We start from the raw sequence: 19,118 nt of genomic DNA on the forward strand, positions 1-19,118 counted from the left end.
TACTTCAGCCTGTGATGGGGCCAAGAGCAGAAAGTAATACCCTACCATCCATTTGGAAGACCAGGCAGGACCTGGAACACATAACAGATGACTCAAAAAGTGTGCCAATCTCAAAAAAAAAAAAAAAGTGTTTTAACTATTGGGGCAGTTGCCTCTACAGATCTACAGGCAAGGAAGTCAAACAACCAACTATGTCTCTGCCCAGGGTGTTAAACAAATCCATTTTCAAGCAGAGACATTTGGAAATTCCCTTTAGTATGTTAGGCATAATTTCAAGGTGAATTATTAAATGTTGAGTACAATTAAGAATAAAAAACCACCACCAGATTTTGAATTGTTAAAACAAACAGCTCATTTTGAACGTACACACTAATTTTCTTGCCAAGTTGCTCTCAATTTTTCAGAAAAATGTGTCCTTCTTTAGGATTAAAGCCCAAGATAGACCCAACGCCACCATCTAGTGGTGAGATATAGTCATAACACCTCTCTTCACTTAAAACGCATCAGCCCCATTTGCCTTTTCTTCCCAGTCTGCTAAAGTAAAAGGAGGTCTTGATAGAAGGTCACAATGTAAAACAGTAATGGAAAAGGAACACTGAAAAGTTCAGATGTAAATTAAAAGCTTTATTGAATAAAAATGTTTCAGACTAAGCAAGACTATAAGAAAGCAGAATATTTTACATCTCTAAAAAATATTAAAGCTCAATCTCTAAAAATGCAGTACAAAGAAAAGCCTATGGCTTAAAACATCTCTCTCCCCCACATACAATTTGAAATATCCATTATGTGCAGCAAGTGTACTCAAGTTTATGTTCCAAAGCCTTAACTACTAGAAAATCCTCCCCACCCNGCCATAAAAATCAATACGTTTCAGAGCTGGTGAGTATTAAAAAAATACTAGTGTCCCAGAAAGGGGATATCAGAAGTGGAATATAAAGTCTGGGGGTCTGAGCTCAACTGGGTTAAGGCAGTTTTTTTTTTTTTTTTGTTATTCCTCCTTTAAACTCTTCACTTTGCTTTAACACGCAACATGGCAAACAGCAATATAAAAGATCTTATAAAAATATTGTAGCTTTCAGTAAATTATGAGTTGCACAGATACCACCAAAGAAGAAAGCAATTACTTGGGAGTGTAGTCAGACTCATTGGCAAATACCAGAGTTTATTTGAGAGACAGTGGATCTCTCCAAGCACCAAATGTGCTCAAAAAGTGCCCCAAAAGAACAGTTGTGTCATATTTCAATAATCTAATTCAGGATGTGGCTTAGAGAATAGGACGCAAAGCAATAAATTCCCCATGGATAACAGAGTGAGAAAATTAACCTAAAAATGTTTTAAAGATTAAATATTTGATTTCTTAACAGATAAATGCTAAATAAATTGGTATTCATTTAAAAATATACAAACTGTGCCCTTTATACTAAAGTGCATTCAGTCATGATGTTTAGGTCCCTAACCCCCTTCCGTATGTTCCCTAATTCCATAGTTGAAGCTAACAATGTGCTACTAATCATCTATTTTTGTTTTGCCTTTTGGGAATACAGTGGAGTCTGGACTATATCAATTGGCATACACACCCGCTCCCCCCATGAGACCTTAAAGCACTTATGTATATCATCATTGCTAAAATAGAGGACTTAAGTAATATTATCTATAGCATTTAGAATTGGTTCACTTAAGCTGCAGTATGGGATTTTTTTGAAGCAAGAATTCCTCCAGAACTACTTCCACATAAATGACAGTTCATGCTAAGACACCTGTTTATGTGCATCACTTCGATAAAGGGCAGTGGCTTACTAACACTAACACACGTTTAAGGCCCAGCACCGTTGCAGTCTGTCATTCCTCCTCTTCCTCATCATCCTCATCATAGTACCTATTTCTCTTTATCTGTTCCTCCACAGACAGCTCGTTGACTGCTTCTCCCTCCCAGAAGCCCACATCTTGGGATTTCTGATTCTGGGTAGTGAATTCTTTAGGGGAGGTGCTGTCTGCAAAGCCGGGCCAATTTGTAGACCTGGGTTCTAGTGGAGACTGCTCTTTGAGGTTTCTGTAATTTTCATCTAAGCTTGCACCATTTCCTATAAGATTTTCACTCCCCATCTCGAAACCATGATCTTCCTTACTTCTCCCTGCCTCCCCTCCTTTAGATTCTTTGTTTTGCCCGACTGTTTTTCCCACACTACCATTCTTTTCGGAGGCACTGGCATTTTCTACCTGTTTCCTTTCTGTTGCCATTCCTCCTATAAACTCCTCACTCTGCTCTGACATGCTCCACCCTTTTCTCATAGGTGGGGACAAGATTTTGGGGCTCTTGACTGAAGTGGTTCGAAATGAAGCTGCCACAGTGAATGGGCGGCTTCTTTCTTTCAGTGAAGAAGATCGTCTTAGCTTCTTCAGATCCAGATCTACATCCTCAGGAGCTTCAGGCTTGCTGACTTCATCCTCAGGAGGCCATTTGGGCTTGGATACTTTGATCCCTTCCTCTAAGGTACTTCCTGAACTACCAACTTCAGTGGGGGGTGGCCAGGCAATCTTCAACTTCTTGGTTTCAGCTGGCTTGTCTTCCTTCTCTGGCTGAGAGGATGCCTTGGCTTCCATACTTGCTGTAAGCACACCCACCTTAGCAATGGGGGCATCTTCGACCCCTGGGCTCTGAGGGGTCTCCCCTGCAACCGGAAGCTCGGCTGGTCTCTCCAAAGTTCCTTCGTTTTCATTTTTGTTTGCCCACAGATCCTTGTGTGGTCTGTGTCCAAAGCCTTCATCATAATTGCCTTTAGCTTTAAAGAGTTGATTGAAGTGAGGCTTGCAGTAGATTCTCCCATGTAAAGATGCATATGTTCCTAGACTGTCGTTAAAAGAAAAACAGCATAAAGTTGATAAATCTATATACTCTTACTTATACTGCAGGCTGAAATTTGGCAACTTCAGTATTTTCAGAAGATGCTAAGTGAAAAAAATACCTTTAAAAGCACCTCAATCACCTAGGATTCTTTACTCCCACCCTTTTAAGCACATTTGCTTTATTACCCTTATAAAAAACATGCTCACTTCTAGGCCTGAAGCTTCACAAGACATTCATGAGGTATATCTTCCTATTTTCAAATGATTTCACTCCCTTCTGTCAAAATTGTTTAAAAAAATTTTTTTTATTTCTTCCAGGAAGTCTTCCCTAGGTAATCACACTGATCTCTGACCACTCATATACTACTTCTCAAGCATTTATAACGTTTCACTACTTACAATGATATTCCCTTGTACAAAGCTGAATTATTTTTCTCCTCATTTCCTATTTGTGTTATAATTTAAAAATACATCTCTACAGGAGTAGGTATAATGCTTTGCAAATGGTTTGCACTCACTAGACGCTACTGAGTGAATATGGCTTATAGGAGCACAGTAGCTGGGAAGTAAATCTACTCTAATGTCAGTGCTGGACAGGCCTTTAGGAAATCTGGTGTCTCTTGCAGGGTAACAAATTTTAAAGGGAGTATGAAAACAATAGCATTTCCATAGAAGAGATACAAAAAATCAGAAGCTTAGAAAAATATGCTTTGGAGAAAAAAAGGAGTACCATGGGCAGAAAAAGAAACACTGAGTGAAAGTTACAGAGGCACATTTTGGCTCAACAAAAGGAAAAGTTGTTGGGTTAGAGCTATCTTACATGGGAATGAGGGAGTGGGGTATCAACCCCTGCAGAAGTGCCACACAGATGCCAGCACATCTTTCAAGAGTATTATTATTTATTTTTGACTGAGTGACCAAGTGGAGGAGGGGCAGAAAGAGTGGGGGAGAGAGAGAATCCCAAGCAGGCTCCGTGATGTCAGTACAGAGCTCAGTGCAGGGCTGGACCCCATGAACTGAGGTCAGGACCCAAGTTGAAATCAAGTCAGACACCCAACTGACTGAGCCACCCAGGCGCCCTTCGAAAGTATTTTAGAAGGAATGCTTGCTCTGAAAGGACAGCTGGAGGAAGTGACATGCTGGTTACTTTCTTCTCTAAAATTCTATGATTAAAATAAGTTAATATGGAATATATCCCTAAATTACCACCTTTGTATCCATACTTTGCATTACTTGGAAGAAATGATACAGAAGTGTTTTCTCACACATAAGAGAAAATAATATACAGAAAAATACATGCTCTTCAGTGCCCATTATTATTGCTATTATTACCATTTATACAGTGTTTGGGTCATTTTCAAGTAAAGGCTTAGACGAGTATACTCTTTTTTTTTAAAGTTTATTTATTTTGAGAGAGTGCAAGTAGAGGAGGGGCTGAGAGAGAGAGGAGAATCTCAAGCAGGCTCTGTGCTGTCAGTGCAGAGCCCTATATAGGGCTTGAATTCATGAAACTCTGAGATCATGACTTGAGCCGAAAATATGAGTCAGATGCTCAACTGACTGAACCACCCAGGCACTCCTGAACTTTAATATTTCTTTGCTTTAAAGGGGCACCTGGGTGGCTCAGTCAGCTGAGCATCTGACTCTTGTTTTCGGCTCAAGTCATGATCTCACGGTTCATGGGTTCAAACCCCATATCAGGCTCTGCGCTGACAGTGTGAAGCCTGCTTGGGATTCTCTCTCTCTCCCTCTCTCTGCTCCTCCCAAGCTCCCTCTCTCTCTCTCTCAAATAAATAGATCAACTTAAAATAAATAAATCAACTTAAAAAAAAAGATTTCTTAACTTTATGAATCTCTGAGACCAAAGGAAATTATTCTACTAAATTAAGTCACAGGGGGTTTTACCTGCCACCCATATGATTTAAGCTCTACGTAAATTAAAAATGTAAATTAAAATACCAATGTACCAAGGAGTTCCAAACACTCCTATCATCTGATACGAAATACTTGCCACTAAATGGTACTTGTTACTTTTTTCAAGGGCTTTCAACAGCGTGCTCTTGGTGTAACAGCTTTTAGCACCAGTGCTCTAAAAGCCCAAGACTCCCTCCGGAGGTCCAAATGTACGGAGAGATGGCCAGTGTGGTTGGCTTACCTAAGTTTGTTGTTGCAATAGGAGCACCGGAAGCAACTGATGTGAAACACCTGCTGGTTGGCTAAGAGACGTTCCATCGGGTAGACCGTCTTCTGACATTCCACACAAGTCTCTCTTGCAGGTGCTTGAAACTTCTAGGAAAAGGAAAAGGACAGCTTTAACAAGCCCAGGCAAGGGTGAATTAGTGCTCTGCTGAGATGCACCCTGGTTTTACTTTGTTAGCTAAAGTCTCCCTTACCTGTCAATTCTCATAGGAACACTAAGCCTGTTATGATTGTACCAGCTGACTCTTTAAGGCCAGGAAGCTCTCCTGAATCCCTTTTCCCGACTGGCTGCCACCAAGGGTGGAGGCTAGGGCTGGATTGCAAAGAGAGGCTTAGACAAGCCACCACATACACATGAAAGCACATACAAAATGTTTCCACAGACAGGAAATTAGGAGAAAATGTCATCACACACAGAAGTTTGTTTGATTCAAATGCCTAGTAAAAGCAGGACAGACTTATGTAAGATTCTGTAGGGGATACATTTATTTATTAAAAAAAAATTTTGGGGCGCCTGGGTGGCTTAGTCGGTTAAGCGTCCGACTTTCGCTTAGGTCATGATCTCGCGGTTCGTGGGTTCGAGCCCCGCGTTGGGCTCTGTGCTGACTGCCAGCTCAGAGCCTGGAGCCTGTTTCAGTCTGTGACTCCCTCTCTCTCTGACCCTCCCTTGCTCACGCTGTCTCTCTCTCTCTCTCCTAGAAATAAATAAAACATTTAAAAAAATTAAAAAAAAAATTTTATAGTTTTTGTTTATTTTGGAAACAGAGTATGAGCGGGGGAGGGGCAGAGAGAGAAAGGGAGACAAGGAATCTGAAACAGGCTCCAGGCTCTGAGCTGCCTGCACAGAACCCAATCGGGGCTTGAACCCACAAACTGCGAGATCATGACCTGAGTTGAAGTCAGATGCTTAACCGACTGAGCCACCCAGGTGCCCCTGCAGGGGATAAATTTAAGGGAGAGGAAGAGCATTTAACTTTGGGAAGAGCATTTAACTTTGGGAATTAGGAAAAGACAATGTGATAAAGCATTGTTTAGTCCCCTCTGCTTAAAATCTTAATTTGGCATATTATTTTATCCATTAGGCATAATATTTTTCAATAAGTCAAAGCTGACCGATAATTGTAATAACTTTAAAGAGACAAACTATTTTACTAGGATATCCAGAAGAGAGCATAGCCCAACAAAGCTAGAATCTCCTCAGAAACCAATGGAGGGGGTGCCTGGCTGGCTCAGTACGGAGAACATGCCACTCTTAATCTCAGGGTTATGAGTTAGAGCTCCAAGTTGGGCATGGAGCCTATTTAAAAAAACAAAAACAAAAGAACCCAGTGGAGAATAAAACTACCATAATGGGGAGTGAAAGGTCATAATAGACTGGGAATTCATGAACTGCCTGTAAAGTGTGGAATAAGAGTGGGGTGACCACAGATGTTCTGGCTGGTAATCCGAATCCTAAAGAACACAAAATAGTTGCTATTCTAGCACTGATGAAAGCTAGTGCTAGATAATGAACAAACTACAAGTTTTTACATAAGAAATGGCCACCAGGTGTGGGGGATGAGAAGTCTCTAGGTGTATGTAAATACTCTTGACTCACCCCAATAGAAACACCTTATCCAGCAGATGCAGAAGCAGTTTATATGGCCAGGAAGGTCTTGTAGGCACCTTGTGGGGGAGGTTGTGGCTAAGACCTGGGTGGTGGTAAATAATGCAAATTTGTCCCAAGGTCCAGGACCTGAATAGTTAAGATAAGCCTAAAATAAACCAGGTTATGGGCAAGATAGAATTTTCATTAAAAAAAATCCAAAAATAGTCCCATAAAAAAAATCAGACTGCTGGTTCACTTGCTACATGATTCACCAGGAAGTAAAGCAAAAAATAGGAATGGTTTTCCAAGTAGATTTGGACAGGAAACAAAAGTAGAAAAATGGACCAAAAAATGGCCATAATGGGAAAGCTCTATAAAAGGGAGTTTAATATAGTTTAGTGGTAAACTCCCAAATAGCACCAAGGGATTTAAGAATGAAGGAAGAGAACTGAGTGGAATGCCTTGTCAACAGCCCTCTTCCGTTCCTAAGGTTAGAGTCCTTAAAAGAAAAACTAATAATTAAAGACAGGTTCAACCTAGTTTATCAAGCTTAGGAGAGGTATTTAAATATGATCAAATGTTACTGTAATTGAATGCTGTTGGAAGTAATTAGGGCATTGTTTGGAGCTCAGAATTCTTTTTTTTTTTTAATGTGTATGTATGTTTTGAAAGAGAGAGAAGGAGACAGAGGAAACACAGGGAAGGGGCAGAGAGAGAGGGAGACACAGAACCTGAAGCAGGCCTCAGGCTCTGAACTGTCAGCACAGAGCCCGATGCGGGGCTTGAACTCATGAACCAAAGATCATGACCTGAGCCGAAGTCAGACACTTAACTGACTGAGCCACCCAGGCGTCCTGGAGTTCAGAATTCTTATACGGCCACTTCTAACAAGAGAGGACTAAGTGGAGATGTCACTGCATAGTTTTAATTGGGTTTTCTCTGAGAAGAACTAGGTCCTTGTCTAGCAAGCAGGAAATACATTAAAATGCAAAATAAAATTTGGGTATAATGGTACAGTTGATGGCATTGGAGAGATCCTGTACAAATCACAATTCACATAATGTAAAAGTAATAGGCCAAATGTATTTATTTATCAGATTAAAAGTCTTTTTCAGCTGCAGGGTGGCTTCTGTATTTTTAACACTTGACTTAAAATAGTGTTCATTCTGGTCAGTAGAGACAGAGGAGAGGACAGGAATTTCACATGGTACAAGGGGAGACGGGCATTATTCTGCTAACAGGGAATGGAGACCTACAGGGCACGCCTCCATTACAAACATACAGCAAACTGTATTACAAACATACAGCAAACACTGTAGGAGGGTGCGGCCCAGTGAACAGAAAGGAAAACCTGAGAGAAAGCTGAAAGCTGAGCTCACGTTAGGAGGAAAGTGGAAGGCAGGAGCAGAAATTAGGTACCGGAGCAGGAAGCAGAAGCTGGAAGAGACAAACAGGAACCTTCAATGAATACACAGCATTTGGTGTGCCCTGGAGCGCTTTACCGCAGCTGAGCTGAAACTCAGGTGCAGGCTCCCATCCAAGAACAAGACCACAGTTTTCTTTCTTTTTCAAGTAATTCTGCTAATCGTGGCAAAATCAGCCTCACTCATATCTACCTGAGGCTGGATCATGTCCCGGCTCAGGAGAAAGAGCTCCTCTGAGCCTTCACCCACACAAGGAGCGTCTCATTAACAATTCTTTAGTGTCTTACCACCTCCCACACCTGACCCACAATGGCTCTCTCCTGAATGGGGCCTTCGCCCACACAACTGAAAAGCCATCCTCCTCCTCCTCAACATCAAATTAATAGGCTGCTAGGCCAAACCTCTGACTAACCACAAGCTTCTAACTAGCCAGACCTATCAGAGTCCCATTATTCCCATCCAGCTTTTACATAGACCCTTTTCAATAGTATTTAATGCTTATGCGGCAGCTGCCTGAGGGCCTTACAGTTTCAGAAAGTCAAGAGGATCCCAACTTGGTAATATGCCAAATCAGAGTGGCTGCGTCTGTGCCTTCCCTTCACTTCCTCTGTCCTGGGCTCTCAGCCACTTTTCTGTAATTGCCCCCATGTCTATTCAGACAACAGGAAGCACAGTCAGTGCCCAAAAATCTCCACCATTATGGTAGGCCTGGCATATATCCCACCCATGCCTCCACGGCACACTTGGACCCGGTGCAGCCACGTTTAAAATGCTGCCAATATTAGAATGTTGGACAGTTTTATCTTTAAAATATATATATTTCAGTTAGTAAGATATTTTTCATCTCTCCTCCCTCACTCTTTTTCACATGTAGAAAGTACAGCACCAGAACGTCAGGTGCCTTATCAAAGCTCACACGGTCGGTTACAGAATTAAAATTAAAATAAAAACTCGGAACTCCTGACTCACCACCCAGTAGAGCACTCTCTAAATTATCCTGGAATGTTACTTTTCCATAACTAAAGGAAACTCTGGGGACGAGAGCAGATGCTAACCCAAATGGAAATAATCTCACTTGAGCACTTTGAACAAACTACTTTGTTCAAACTACTTCCTCACTTTTTTTCAAATTAAAACATGTAGATAATATCTTCGGGATATTCAGGAATGGATGAGGTAATACATACATAATTGATCTTCATAAACACTGCCACATCTTTCCCACCTCTGTTGATCAGCACCCACTTAAAGCTATTTTTCCAATAAATGTAAATTGCTACATCTGCATTCTTTCACCTTCTTGCCTTAGTCTATGTTTCAGTCTAATGAAAGTTCTAGTTGGGAGATTATATATATGTGATGTACATAATACATAGAGAGAGGCAGTTGCTGGCAACAAGGAGTAAAGCTAATTAACCTTTGGACATGGTGAAATCAGAAGAAAATTCTGTGTTGATGTCAGACTTCCATTCCTCAGAACACCACAAAATGCCTTTCATTCCCTTCTTTCCAATCTGTGCAAAATATCTAGGTAATTACACTGAAATTCTTCACATACAGTAAATGATTGGGCCAGCTCTGTGCAGCCTCAGCCCCTTCCCTGGCTTTCTGTGAAGCTCTTTTTGACAGCATTTTGGAGATACTCACTTCTTAAACAGACTGCTCTACATGTAGAGGAAAGGTTAGTGTTCTGATAAAGCAGTAATCATGTAGATAGTAAAAAAAAGATTCTAGATGCCCTTCTAGAATAATTATGATAGCTTTGCAAAATAGCATAAAGCCTCCTACCCTTTCCAGAGAGGAAAAGACAGCTGGCAGGACACAGAGAGGGTGCCAGAGTGTGTGTCCCTCATGCAGGCTGCCATGTTTTCTCTCCACATCCACCAGCAGTGAGGAAGTCTTATCTGTCCTAATGGGGGCAAGTGGGTGTTCCCAGGGCTGGTCACATCTCCTTGCCTTTTCCTATCCTCCTCTTTGGAAACATTTAAGGGACAACTTCTTTCAGTGGAAGGACATAAGCCCTAAGAGACCTCTGGGTCTCTTGAGTAGAAAGGTCCCGATCCTTCCCCCAGGCCCCACTGAGTTCCTTTCCCAGAAGACCTCTTTTGAGAATGAACCTGCAACTTCAATTTCATTAGCACCGTCTCACCAACTGAGCTATCTGGCCAGTGTCCAAAGTATACAAATGAAACTCATACTTGTAAAGACTAGTATCATTTTTTTTTTTTACTTTATCAAGCTAAAGTTTGAAATGAATTGAATCTCTGCCTTAGATACCCTATTTTCAATAATAGATAGACAAGCATTTAGAAACAGTTTTTCCAGGATGTGTGGGACCTAAAAATCTATTCTGAGTGAACAAGTTTATTCTTAGCTGTATGCAATTTCCCCAAGTGCAGAAACAACTTCTGTTGCATAGTCTACTACCACAACGCCAGTTACACCAGCAGGCTTTCCTATAAACACTGAAGTGTTCTCCTTCAGAAAGTAATGGATAAATTTGAGGGAGAGAAAATAAATTATCCTTAAATAAAAGTGGAGATGTGACTGAGTCCCATCTGTATCTGCACACCATAATCCTTTGAGCTTTGGATCATAGGCAAACACAGGGAGCCAGTTCAATTTACTCCATTCTACACAATATTCAAAACCTGAGATATGTGTCTGGTGACAGCATGCCTGTCTGCAATCTACTGCTGAGTGACCAGAGGAAGCAGCCACGGGTCAGGGGCAGGTGCAGAGGGGGCTTCATCTCCAACTCCTCTTGTCCCTGGTCATGCTGGGAGGGACCCGAGTGAGGTGCACTCTGTCACTCATCACTCAGCAGCTCAGATCCTTGAGTCTCAGTCAAGGAGGGACCTCAAAAGTCCAACCCAGTACCAGGAGGTCTAACCTAGCAGTTGAGGGAGGGAAACAAGACTGGGTTGAGAATTCACACACTCAAGAACAGCTTTTAGTTCTAAGGCCAGAAGAGAGAGCCGTGTTGAATACGGGTGCAGCTCTATCCCTGTAACTCCGTTCTTCCTCCTTTTACTTGCGTTCTCTTGCTACTTTCTTCACCTTTTGCTCCTTTGCAATCAACTTTACTCTCCTCATAAATCTCAGTTTCCCATAAAATTTTCATTTACATTCTTCACCCCTCCCACTCCTCTTTTTTAAATTCACCCTTTAAATCCTGGATTCTCTTCTTCCTTCTTTTTGTTCCAAACCTTCACCTATGTCCTCTTTTCGTCCTTTGTTGGTGTTCTAGAACTTTGATCAAGGCACCAGTCATACCCACAATTGAGAGATACCCACAGGTGGTGCCGGTTACACGCCTACACACCGCTTACACACCTACTGTCTTAACACCAATTCTACCTACTGACTTTCTTTCAAATGTTAAAACTTTCTAAACAAAACCGGGCAACTGAAGAGAGCACCAGAGGAGAAAGACACTAAAGAAGTGTGGGTATGTTTGGTTATTAATCCAAATGGCTATGTTAGCACCACATTAGCGAACGATTCCATTAAAACAAGTCAGGTAATAAAGCCTGAAATAGGTGTTGGTTTTTTTTTCCTTAATCTTTGTTTATTTTTATGAGAGTATATATATTTGTTCACAGAAAGGGGAAAGACCGTTTTTAAAAACTGGTGAATAAAAGGCAGCCACAGGTTGAGCAGCCTAGTAAAGTTTTCTTAGGATACAAAAATTTGTACATTCCTTAACATCCAATATTATATATCCTCGTATAAGTGTTACTTGAATGCCCATTTTTACAGCAAATGGGCTGGCCAACCCCGAATGCGATGTACACAGTCTTTCAATAAGCCAACCACTAATCACGTTATGGTCAAGTTCTTCAGATCAGGAGCCACTTTCTTTCTTTTTTTTTTTTTAGGGAGCCACTATCTATAAGTTGACATGCATATCCCCCCTCCCCCCAATGAGCTGATTTAGTTTAACAGAGTTCTTGAATTTCCCATTTTGTGGTCTTTTACCCATTTACAGATATAGGGGCTTGGGCATTTTCCCTCTCAAAAAACATAATTTTCTTTAACTTAGGGTTTCCTTAAAACTTTCATGAATTTTCCATATTTCAAACTGAGAGCTATTAGTGAACCTCTCCCCTCCTGGGCTCAAACATCTGAGCAGAAGAAACAAGATTTCTAGGGAAAGTGACTGGCCTAAGTAAGCCCTTATTTGGTGTTTTCATCCCCAGGAAAGCAAAACAGGTTATAATGAACATACATGGCATAAAGTGCAATGAGTTCTACCAGTAAACCAATGTCTAAAGGCTCAGAGGGAAATTGCTGTCATACCTTCACTGCTTTGGGAGGAGAACTTTCAGAGAGGCTGGAGGCTCTGGCATCTGGATTTAGTGGCTTGGGAGGGACAGGCTGCTGGATCTCACTCTTAACCAAGAAGTTACCTGCTTGAGTTACAAAAGGAAGAAATTTTATAGCAATTTTATTGGCAAGTCTCAGAAATGGTTCTTCTCCAAAGCAAAGTTTTGGCACGTTCCTTTCAACACCAGGAGAAACAGTTTTTCTAATGCTAAAAGCTTTGCTCTTAGATTCTGAGCTGAGAGGCTTTCTTGCCCTTAGCCACATACTGCAGAAATACAAATCACCAGATCTGAAGAACTTTCTGCCCCCCGGGTGATGTCATTTTTAACCCATTTATAGACACTGATGACTTTTCTGGTAGTCAGCATCCCCAGTAACTCCTGGAACGCTTCAACTGAAGTTGGGAAAAAGAGGGAATGTGAGGTAGAATTTTCATACCGCGTGTGTGTGCGTGCGTGCGTGTGTGTGTAATTTGACACAATCTTTTTAGTCGGTCCTATATAGCAGATATCCATGGATGAAGCTCATGGAAAAAGGGTCTATGAGGTTTTCCCCATAATCATTGATGTGTCATCTGCATAAGTTAATTTCCTGCCAACAGGTTAACTGTGAAAACTCTGAACAGGCACAGAAAAATGTTACTAAGGAATCATAAAAGAATTCCTTAAAATCTAGAGTTAGGTCAGCAAAGTACTAAAAGATTTAGGCTTATTTTTCAAATTGTTTTGCAAACCTAGTCAAAACTCAGAAAAATTTCTAGTCCAAGCAAAATGCCTGCAAAGGAATGTTCCTGGATTCAAGCAGCAAATTTCTCTCTGAAATCTTGGAGGTAGGATTTACTAGAGATTTGTTTAGCTCATATTTCTACTTCAGTTGCTGACTTTTCAATGTCTAGTAAAGTAACTATCCTGGGGGAAGCTAGAAATCCATAAGTATTTTAAAAAATACACTGAAAATCAGAATCAACTGTGGATAGAGTAAGGACAAAAAAACAACAAATGTTTTTGTCTTTGGGAGATGTGAGGCTCAAAATGACTCCAAAATAGGATGAAAAGGTGATAAAAATTCAGCACCAATAGGAAAATCTCTAGAATATGGCTAGAAGGTAGACTATGGCACACATTTAGATAAGCAGAGAAAGATAAGTTTAAAAGGTTATTCAAATGTCAATTCTTTATCCTTGTAAATGAATAAAATCCTTCTTGGCCAAACTCATATTAAAATGAAACTTCAAAATTAGTTTTCACAGCTTTAACCCTGAAAAGGTTTGATACAAAAGGTACGATAAGTTCAGTGAGAGAAGCACTGAAAGTATTCAATTTGCCTCAAGTTAATCATATTGAATTTAACTTCTCCCTAAGCCATGGAATGTGTCAAGGGTAGGCAAGCACCAGTCCTTGAAACCAAGTGAAAGATTTGATCACCTAAATTACTGGATTTAATATGTTACGTTCTTAGCACTGACAGCAATGGAGACATCCCTGGACCAAATACAGACCACAGAACAAGAACCTCATCTTCCAGATCTGAGAACAAATGCTTACGGGAGTCATCTTCAGCAGGGGTGGGACGGACCGCCAGGCTATTCTCAGTTGCAGAAACCTACAAGAAGGGTGGGGGGATTAAGAATCACATTAAAAATAAAAGAGCAAACTGCTGTTAATGCCATAAAAACCTGCTGACTCTAGTCAGTCACTAGCTGCCTAGGGGAAATAATAGGCCCCAGAACAGCTGAGCATTTAAACAAGAGGCAGCAAAATGCCTTTTATGAGGATATTAACATGCCTCTCAATTACAGAGTAACGGGAGAAACAGACTGCACTCAACTGCCAAGTGTGCATCATCTCCCTTTATAAAAGAACTTCTAAACCACATCTTTCTACTGTCAAAAAAAGAAAATGGCAAAACAAAACCCTCTATCAGAGAGAACAAAGCTCCTGACCATAGAACTATAACTCACTCCAAGTCAAGATGGAGTCTTTATATTAGGAACTATTCTTATTCTTTTATTTTCCTAATTGCTAATTTCCCAACCAGATACATTCTGCTGAAACAAGCTTGCCAGTACAGAAGACATTTCGATAGCTAAACAACGAATTTGCCTAAAACCGAGACCTCCGGTGTTCTCTTCAAGGTTAGTTTTCTTTTCTTTTCTGTTTATTTGAAAGGCGGGAGGGGCAGAGAGAGAGGGAGATAGAATCCGAAGCAGGCTCCAGTCTCTGAGCTGTCAGCACAAACCCTGAGAGATCATCACTGAGATGAACTTGGATGCCTAACCGACTGAGCCACTCAGGCGCCCTTTCCTTTTTAATCCCAGTCTCAAAACTGCAGTGTTTCACAAAATGGCAGATCTTGTGTGTAGGTGCAGATCTCTTTCCAGGAAGCCATTAAATTTAAGTAAAAATTTTCTAGGAGCTCTTGCTCCCCTTTCTGGTGGTCCCAGGCCTTCTGGGTATCCTTCTTCACACTCAAAATCATGAAGGGTCAATAGGTAAGCAATGTGTAGTCTGCATGTAATAGTCTTTCATTCAGGTATCAGGGGATGTATAGGCAATGCTGAGTGTTTCTATTGAATAAATTTACAATGCAGATTAAGTCATTAGCTGACCACCTAAATTTATAGCGTGGTTGTTTTTTCTCATTACTCTCTTTTCATTACAGGAATTCTGACATGGCATAGAACAAACCAGCGTAAGAGCCAACATTTACTGAGTGTTTAGTATGTGCCAGGTATCGGAATAATCACCGTGCATGCATTATTTTTTTTTTTTAATTTTTTTTTTAATGTTTTATTTATTTCTAGGAGAGAGAGAGAGACAGCGTGAGCAGGGGAGGGTCAGAGAGAGAGGGAGTCACAGACTGAAACAGGCTCCGGGCTCTGAGCTGGCAGTCAGCACAGAGCCCGACGCGGGGCTCGAACCCACGAACTGCGAGATCATGACCTAAGCGAAAGTCGGCCGCTTAACCGACTAAGCCACCCAGGCGCCCCACCGTGCATGCATTATTTCATTTAATGACAATGAAAGAAACTAAAAGCTCTTCAATTCCTGTTGATTAGTAGGTGCATCCGTCCCAAGATGTTCTTCTCTCACCTCTAATTTTGGTCACCTTGAACGTGCAGAGTGAACTTAATGCCAATCATGACATCATTGCACATGCCCAAGCAGCTGACTTCACTACAGAAACAGCCAGGAGAGAGCACGTGAGATTTCTGTTCAAACATCTCATTAAAGGGAAGCACAGACTCCATCACGAGAGGAGAAAGGGAAGAACAATACTTGGACAAAATATTCTATTTCAGACAAGTGCACCTAGTGTCCTTTTTTAACAAGCTGAAGTTCAAATAGTTCTTAGGTACTGGTTAACAAAAGCTGGGCAAATAGCTGAAAGGTAAGCAAGGCTCTGAAAAATTTTATGAGTTTGAAGGCAGCCATGGGTTTATGAACCTGCAGTATGTACTTGAAGACCATGTACTATTGTTATCGCCTCTCCTTCCCACACACTCCTCAATTCATGGTTTAGTTGCACTGATGCCTTTTAGGCTATAATTAAAAGGTTTTGATCCTCCAGTTCAACTCAAGAGTTCCAGTTTCAAATCAGTGTGAAGACAATCAAGAAGGAAACACAAAATTAGATTAGGGACAATCCAAACATTTTCTAGATGACCATTTCTCAAACTATATGCACCTAGGGTAGATGGGGATTTCAATGCCGGGAATAGTTTTCTCTTAAATGTCTTTTTTTTTTTTAAGTTTATTTATTTATTTTGAGAGAGAGAGAAAGAACAAGAGAGAGAGAGGCAGAGAAAGAGACTCCCAAGCAGGCTTCATGCCTAGCACGGAGCCCAACTTGGGAATTGATCCCACGAGTGTGAGATCATGACCCGAGCTGAAAACAAGACTATGACGCTTAACCAACTGAACCACCCAGGCATCCCTTAAATTTCTTTTTTATAGTATGTAACATTTTAACTTGGTTATTCTTTTTTTTTTTAAGACTCTATTTTTAAGTAATCTGTACACCCAACATGGGGCTTGAACTCAGGACCCTGAGATAAAAGATCTAGGGGCACTTGGGTAGCTCAGTCAGTTAGGCATCTGACTTCAGCTTAGGCCATGATCTCATAGTTTGTGAGTTTGAGTCCCGTATTGCACTCTGCACTGACAGTGTGGAGCCTGTTTGGGATTCTCTTTCTCCCTCTCTTTCTGCCCCTCCTCTGCTCATGCTCATCCTTGCTCTCTCTCTCTCTCTTAAAATAAACAAACTTAAAAAAAAAGACTTGAGATCAAGAATCAGACGCTTAAACAACTGAGCCACCCAAGCGTCACAACTCAGTTATTCTTAAGACATAATCTCCCAGGGGTGCCTGAGTGGCTCAGTTGGTTAAGTGTCTGACTTCGGCTCAAGTCATGATCTCGCAGTTCATGGGTTCAAGCCCCGCATCCAGCTCTGTGCTGACAGCTCAGAGCCTGGAGCCTGTCTTCGGATTCTGTGTCTCCCTCTCTCTCTGACCCTCCCCTGCTCACACTGTCTCTCTCTGACTCTCAAAAATAAATAAAAAACATTAAAAAAATATTTAACAACAACAACAACAAAAGACATAATCTCCCACTTAAAAATGGGAAAACCAGGTAGTCTAATAAAAGAACTCACTTGATACATGGCATGTGACACATGGGATTAATGCATGAGCCCACCAGTGCAAGAACATGCATAATTTATTGAATGATTTTATGACTATTAAACACACTACTGCAAAGCATTTTGCCTTATTATTTCAACATACATTTGCAATATGTTTTAGTAAAATAAAATTATTTAATTTTTCTAATTTTTTTCTTGTTTTATCATACGATTCAAATTTTGTAGCCATTAACCTGAGACCATTTTCCTGTGCACCTACTTTGGTCCAAGTGTGTAGTGTATTTCATAAGTTTCTGGTGGTGTTCTGTCAATACGTGAAACTTTTTTTTTAATGTTTATTCATTTTTGAGAGAGAGACAGGGGCAGAGTGCAAGTGGGGAGGGACAGAGAGAGAGAGAATCTGAACCAGACTCCTGGTTCCGAGCTGTCAGCACAGAACCCAACGTGGGGCTCATGAGCTGTGAGATCATGACCTGGGCCGAAGTCTGACGCTTAACTGACTTAGCTATCCAGGCGCCCCAATACATCAAACTTTTTAAAGTCTCTTATAGTCAAATAAATTTGAGGACTATTGCTCTTAATCCATTTTAATGACCTCCTTACCTGTTGGAAGAATGGCCTCAAGGTTATCAATATGTGTAACAGAAGCAATGATTTTTCTCCTAAGATTAATCACTGTAATATATTTGAAAGCTCTTTCTCCTCATCTAACTTAACATTTGATTATCATATTGGCCAAAAGCCAAAAGAAAATGGGTAATGGATTGGCAGAGAAAATGAGAAATTCACTTGATATAAAGGTTGTGACTTACTCCGACCAAGCCATTCATCTAATGATAGGTGCATAAAACACAAATATGATTTGCTTAAAATCTTTCCATGGTCTTTGACCTCTGCAGGACTCTTTCCAAAGTCTTAAGCCTCGCATGTAGAGCTTTTCAAGACCCACCCTGGCTCTCCTTCCACTCGCCTCTCTCCTTTATCTCTATGTGTCCTATGTTCCAGCCAAGCCATCTTGGTTTGAAGCTGTGGTTTCCAAATCTCTGTTTGTGTCTGCCTGGAATGCCCTTCTTTTTCTTTACTCAACCTTTCCCTTACTCACTTGGTTGCCTTCCACATATTCTTCAGGACTTGGCACAGACATCACCTTGTTGAGGAAGTCGAGTTAAACGTCCTTCTGTGGCCCCACTGAGCCCTCTCACAGCACTTACCATATTGCTTTATGACAGCCAACCTGTTACTCATCTCCCTTCCACTCTGTTGGCTTTCTTGCAGATAAAGACCACATGGAATGGTCTGCTCATATTGAGTTAAGCTTAGCATTTCCTGTGCTTAGCATGGTGCCTTGCTTTCAAAATCGTTGAAATGGTCTTGCATAAAATGTGTTAAATTAAGAACACACAAATACTCTGAAGATAGGATCGCTAATCAAAACAGATTTTTAAAAATCAGTTTAGCTTTATGCCATCTGAACATTTGCTGAGCTAAAGAATTTTCCAGTGAAGGTTCATTATTTGGTCATCTATGAGTTGCAGAGTTCCCCAACTAAAATTATGTGACCTGCAAAAATGACAATCTGTCCTGGCAGCTGTTACCAAATTCCCAGACGCTCCACAGTCTAGAGTTAGAGTTGTTTCTAATTTTAAGCATCTAATTTAGAACACATGCTTCCTTGGCAACTGGACATCAGACTTTTCAACCCACCTTTTCTCCAACCTGATGGGAGATGCAGACTTCAGGATCCGGGGGCACATTCTCCTTTTGCTCCATTTTATGAGCTTTTATTTCGCCACCATTGGCTCTGGAGTCATTCTAGAAAATAAAAATAATCTGTGAACTAAAATTAAAAATCCCACTGTTCTACACTCTTCATAACACATCTATTAAATAAACTTGGAATGGAAAAAGAAAAGTTCTTTTAAGAGGCCTCGGGTCAAAACAACCCCCTAGTTCTCACAAGCGAAACCCATTGACTAGTGAAATGACAAAAGCAGCTTTGTGGACACATACCTTGGAGTTAAATATTTGTACGCTAATCTAAAACTGGATGCTCATTAGAATACAGACATATCAACACAGACACACGCAGA

General features: G+C 40.8%; 1 protein-coding gene across 5 annotated transcripts in view; it reads right to left on the reverse strand.

Annotated features, from left to right (window-relative positions):
• Positions 1-853: 853 nt before the first annotated feature.
• Positions 854-19,118, reverse strand: part of LIMA1 (LIM domain and actin binding 1) — an 83,528-nt gene continuing 65,263 nt past the window's right edge. For 3 of the 5 annotated variants that reach the window (XM_077753361.1, XM_077753360.1, XM_077753364.1), the window contains 5 exons: positions 18,733-18,840; positions 13,929-13,986; positions 12,358-12,470; positions 5,000-5,133; positions 854-2,848 (listed from right to left, as the gene is read on the reverse strand). In XM_077753361.1, coding sequence (XP_077609487.1) covers positions 1,840-2,848; positions 5,000-5,133; positions 12,358-12,470; positions 13,929-13,986; positions 18,733-18,840 — 1,422 coding nt within the window. In that variant the 3' untranslated portion in view covers positions 854-1,839. The remainder of the gene's footprint in view (positions 2,849-4,999; positions 5,134-12,357; positions 12,471-13,928; positions 13,987-18,732; positions 18,841-19,118) is intronic. The other 2 variants (XM_077753363.1, XM_077753362.1) reach the window with 1 other exon arrangement.

Source organism: Crocuta crocuta, unplaced genomic scaffold, assembly GCF_008692635.1.
Source record: "Crocuta crocuta isolate KB4526 unplaced genomic scaffold, BGI_CrCroc_1.0 scaffold30, whole genome shotgun sequence".
Taxonomy (NCBI): domain Eukaryota; kingdom Metazoa; phylum Chordata; class Mammalia; order Carnivora; family Hyaenidae; genus Crocuta; species Crocuta crocuta.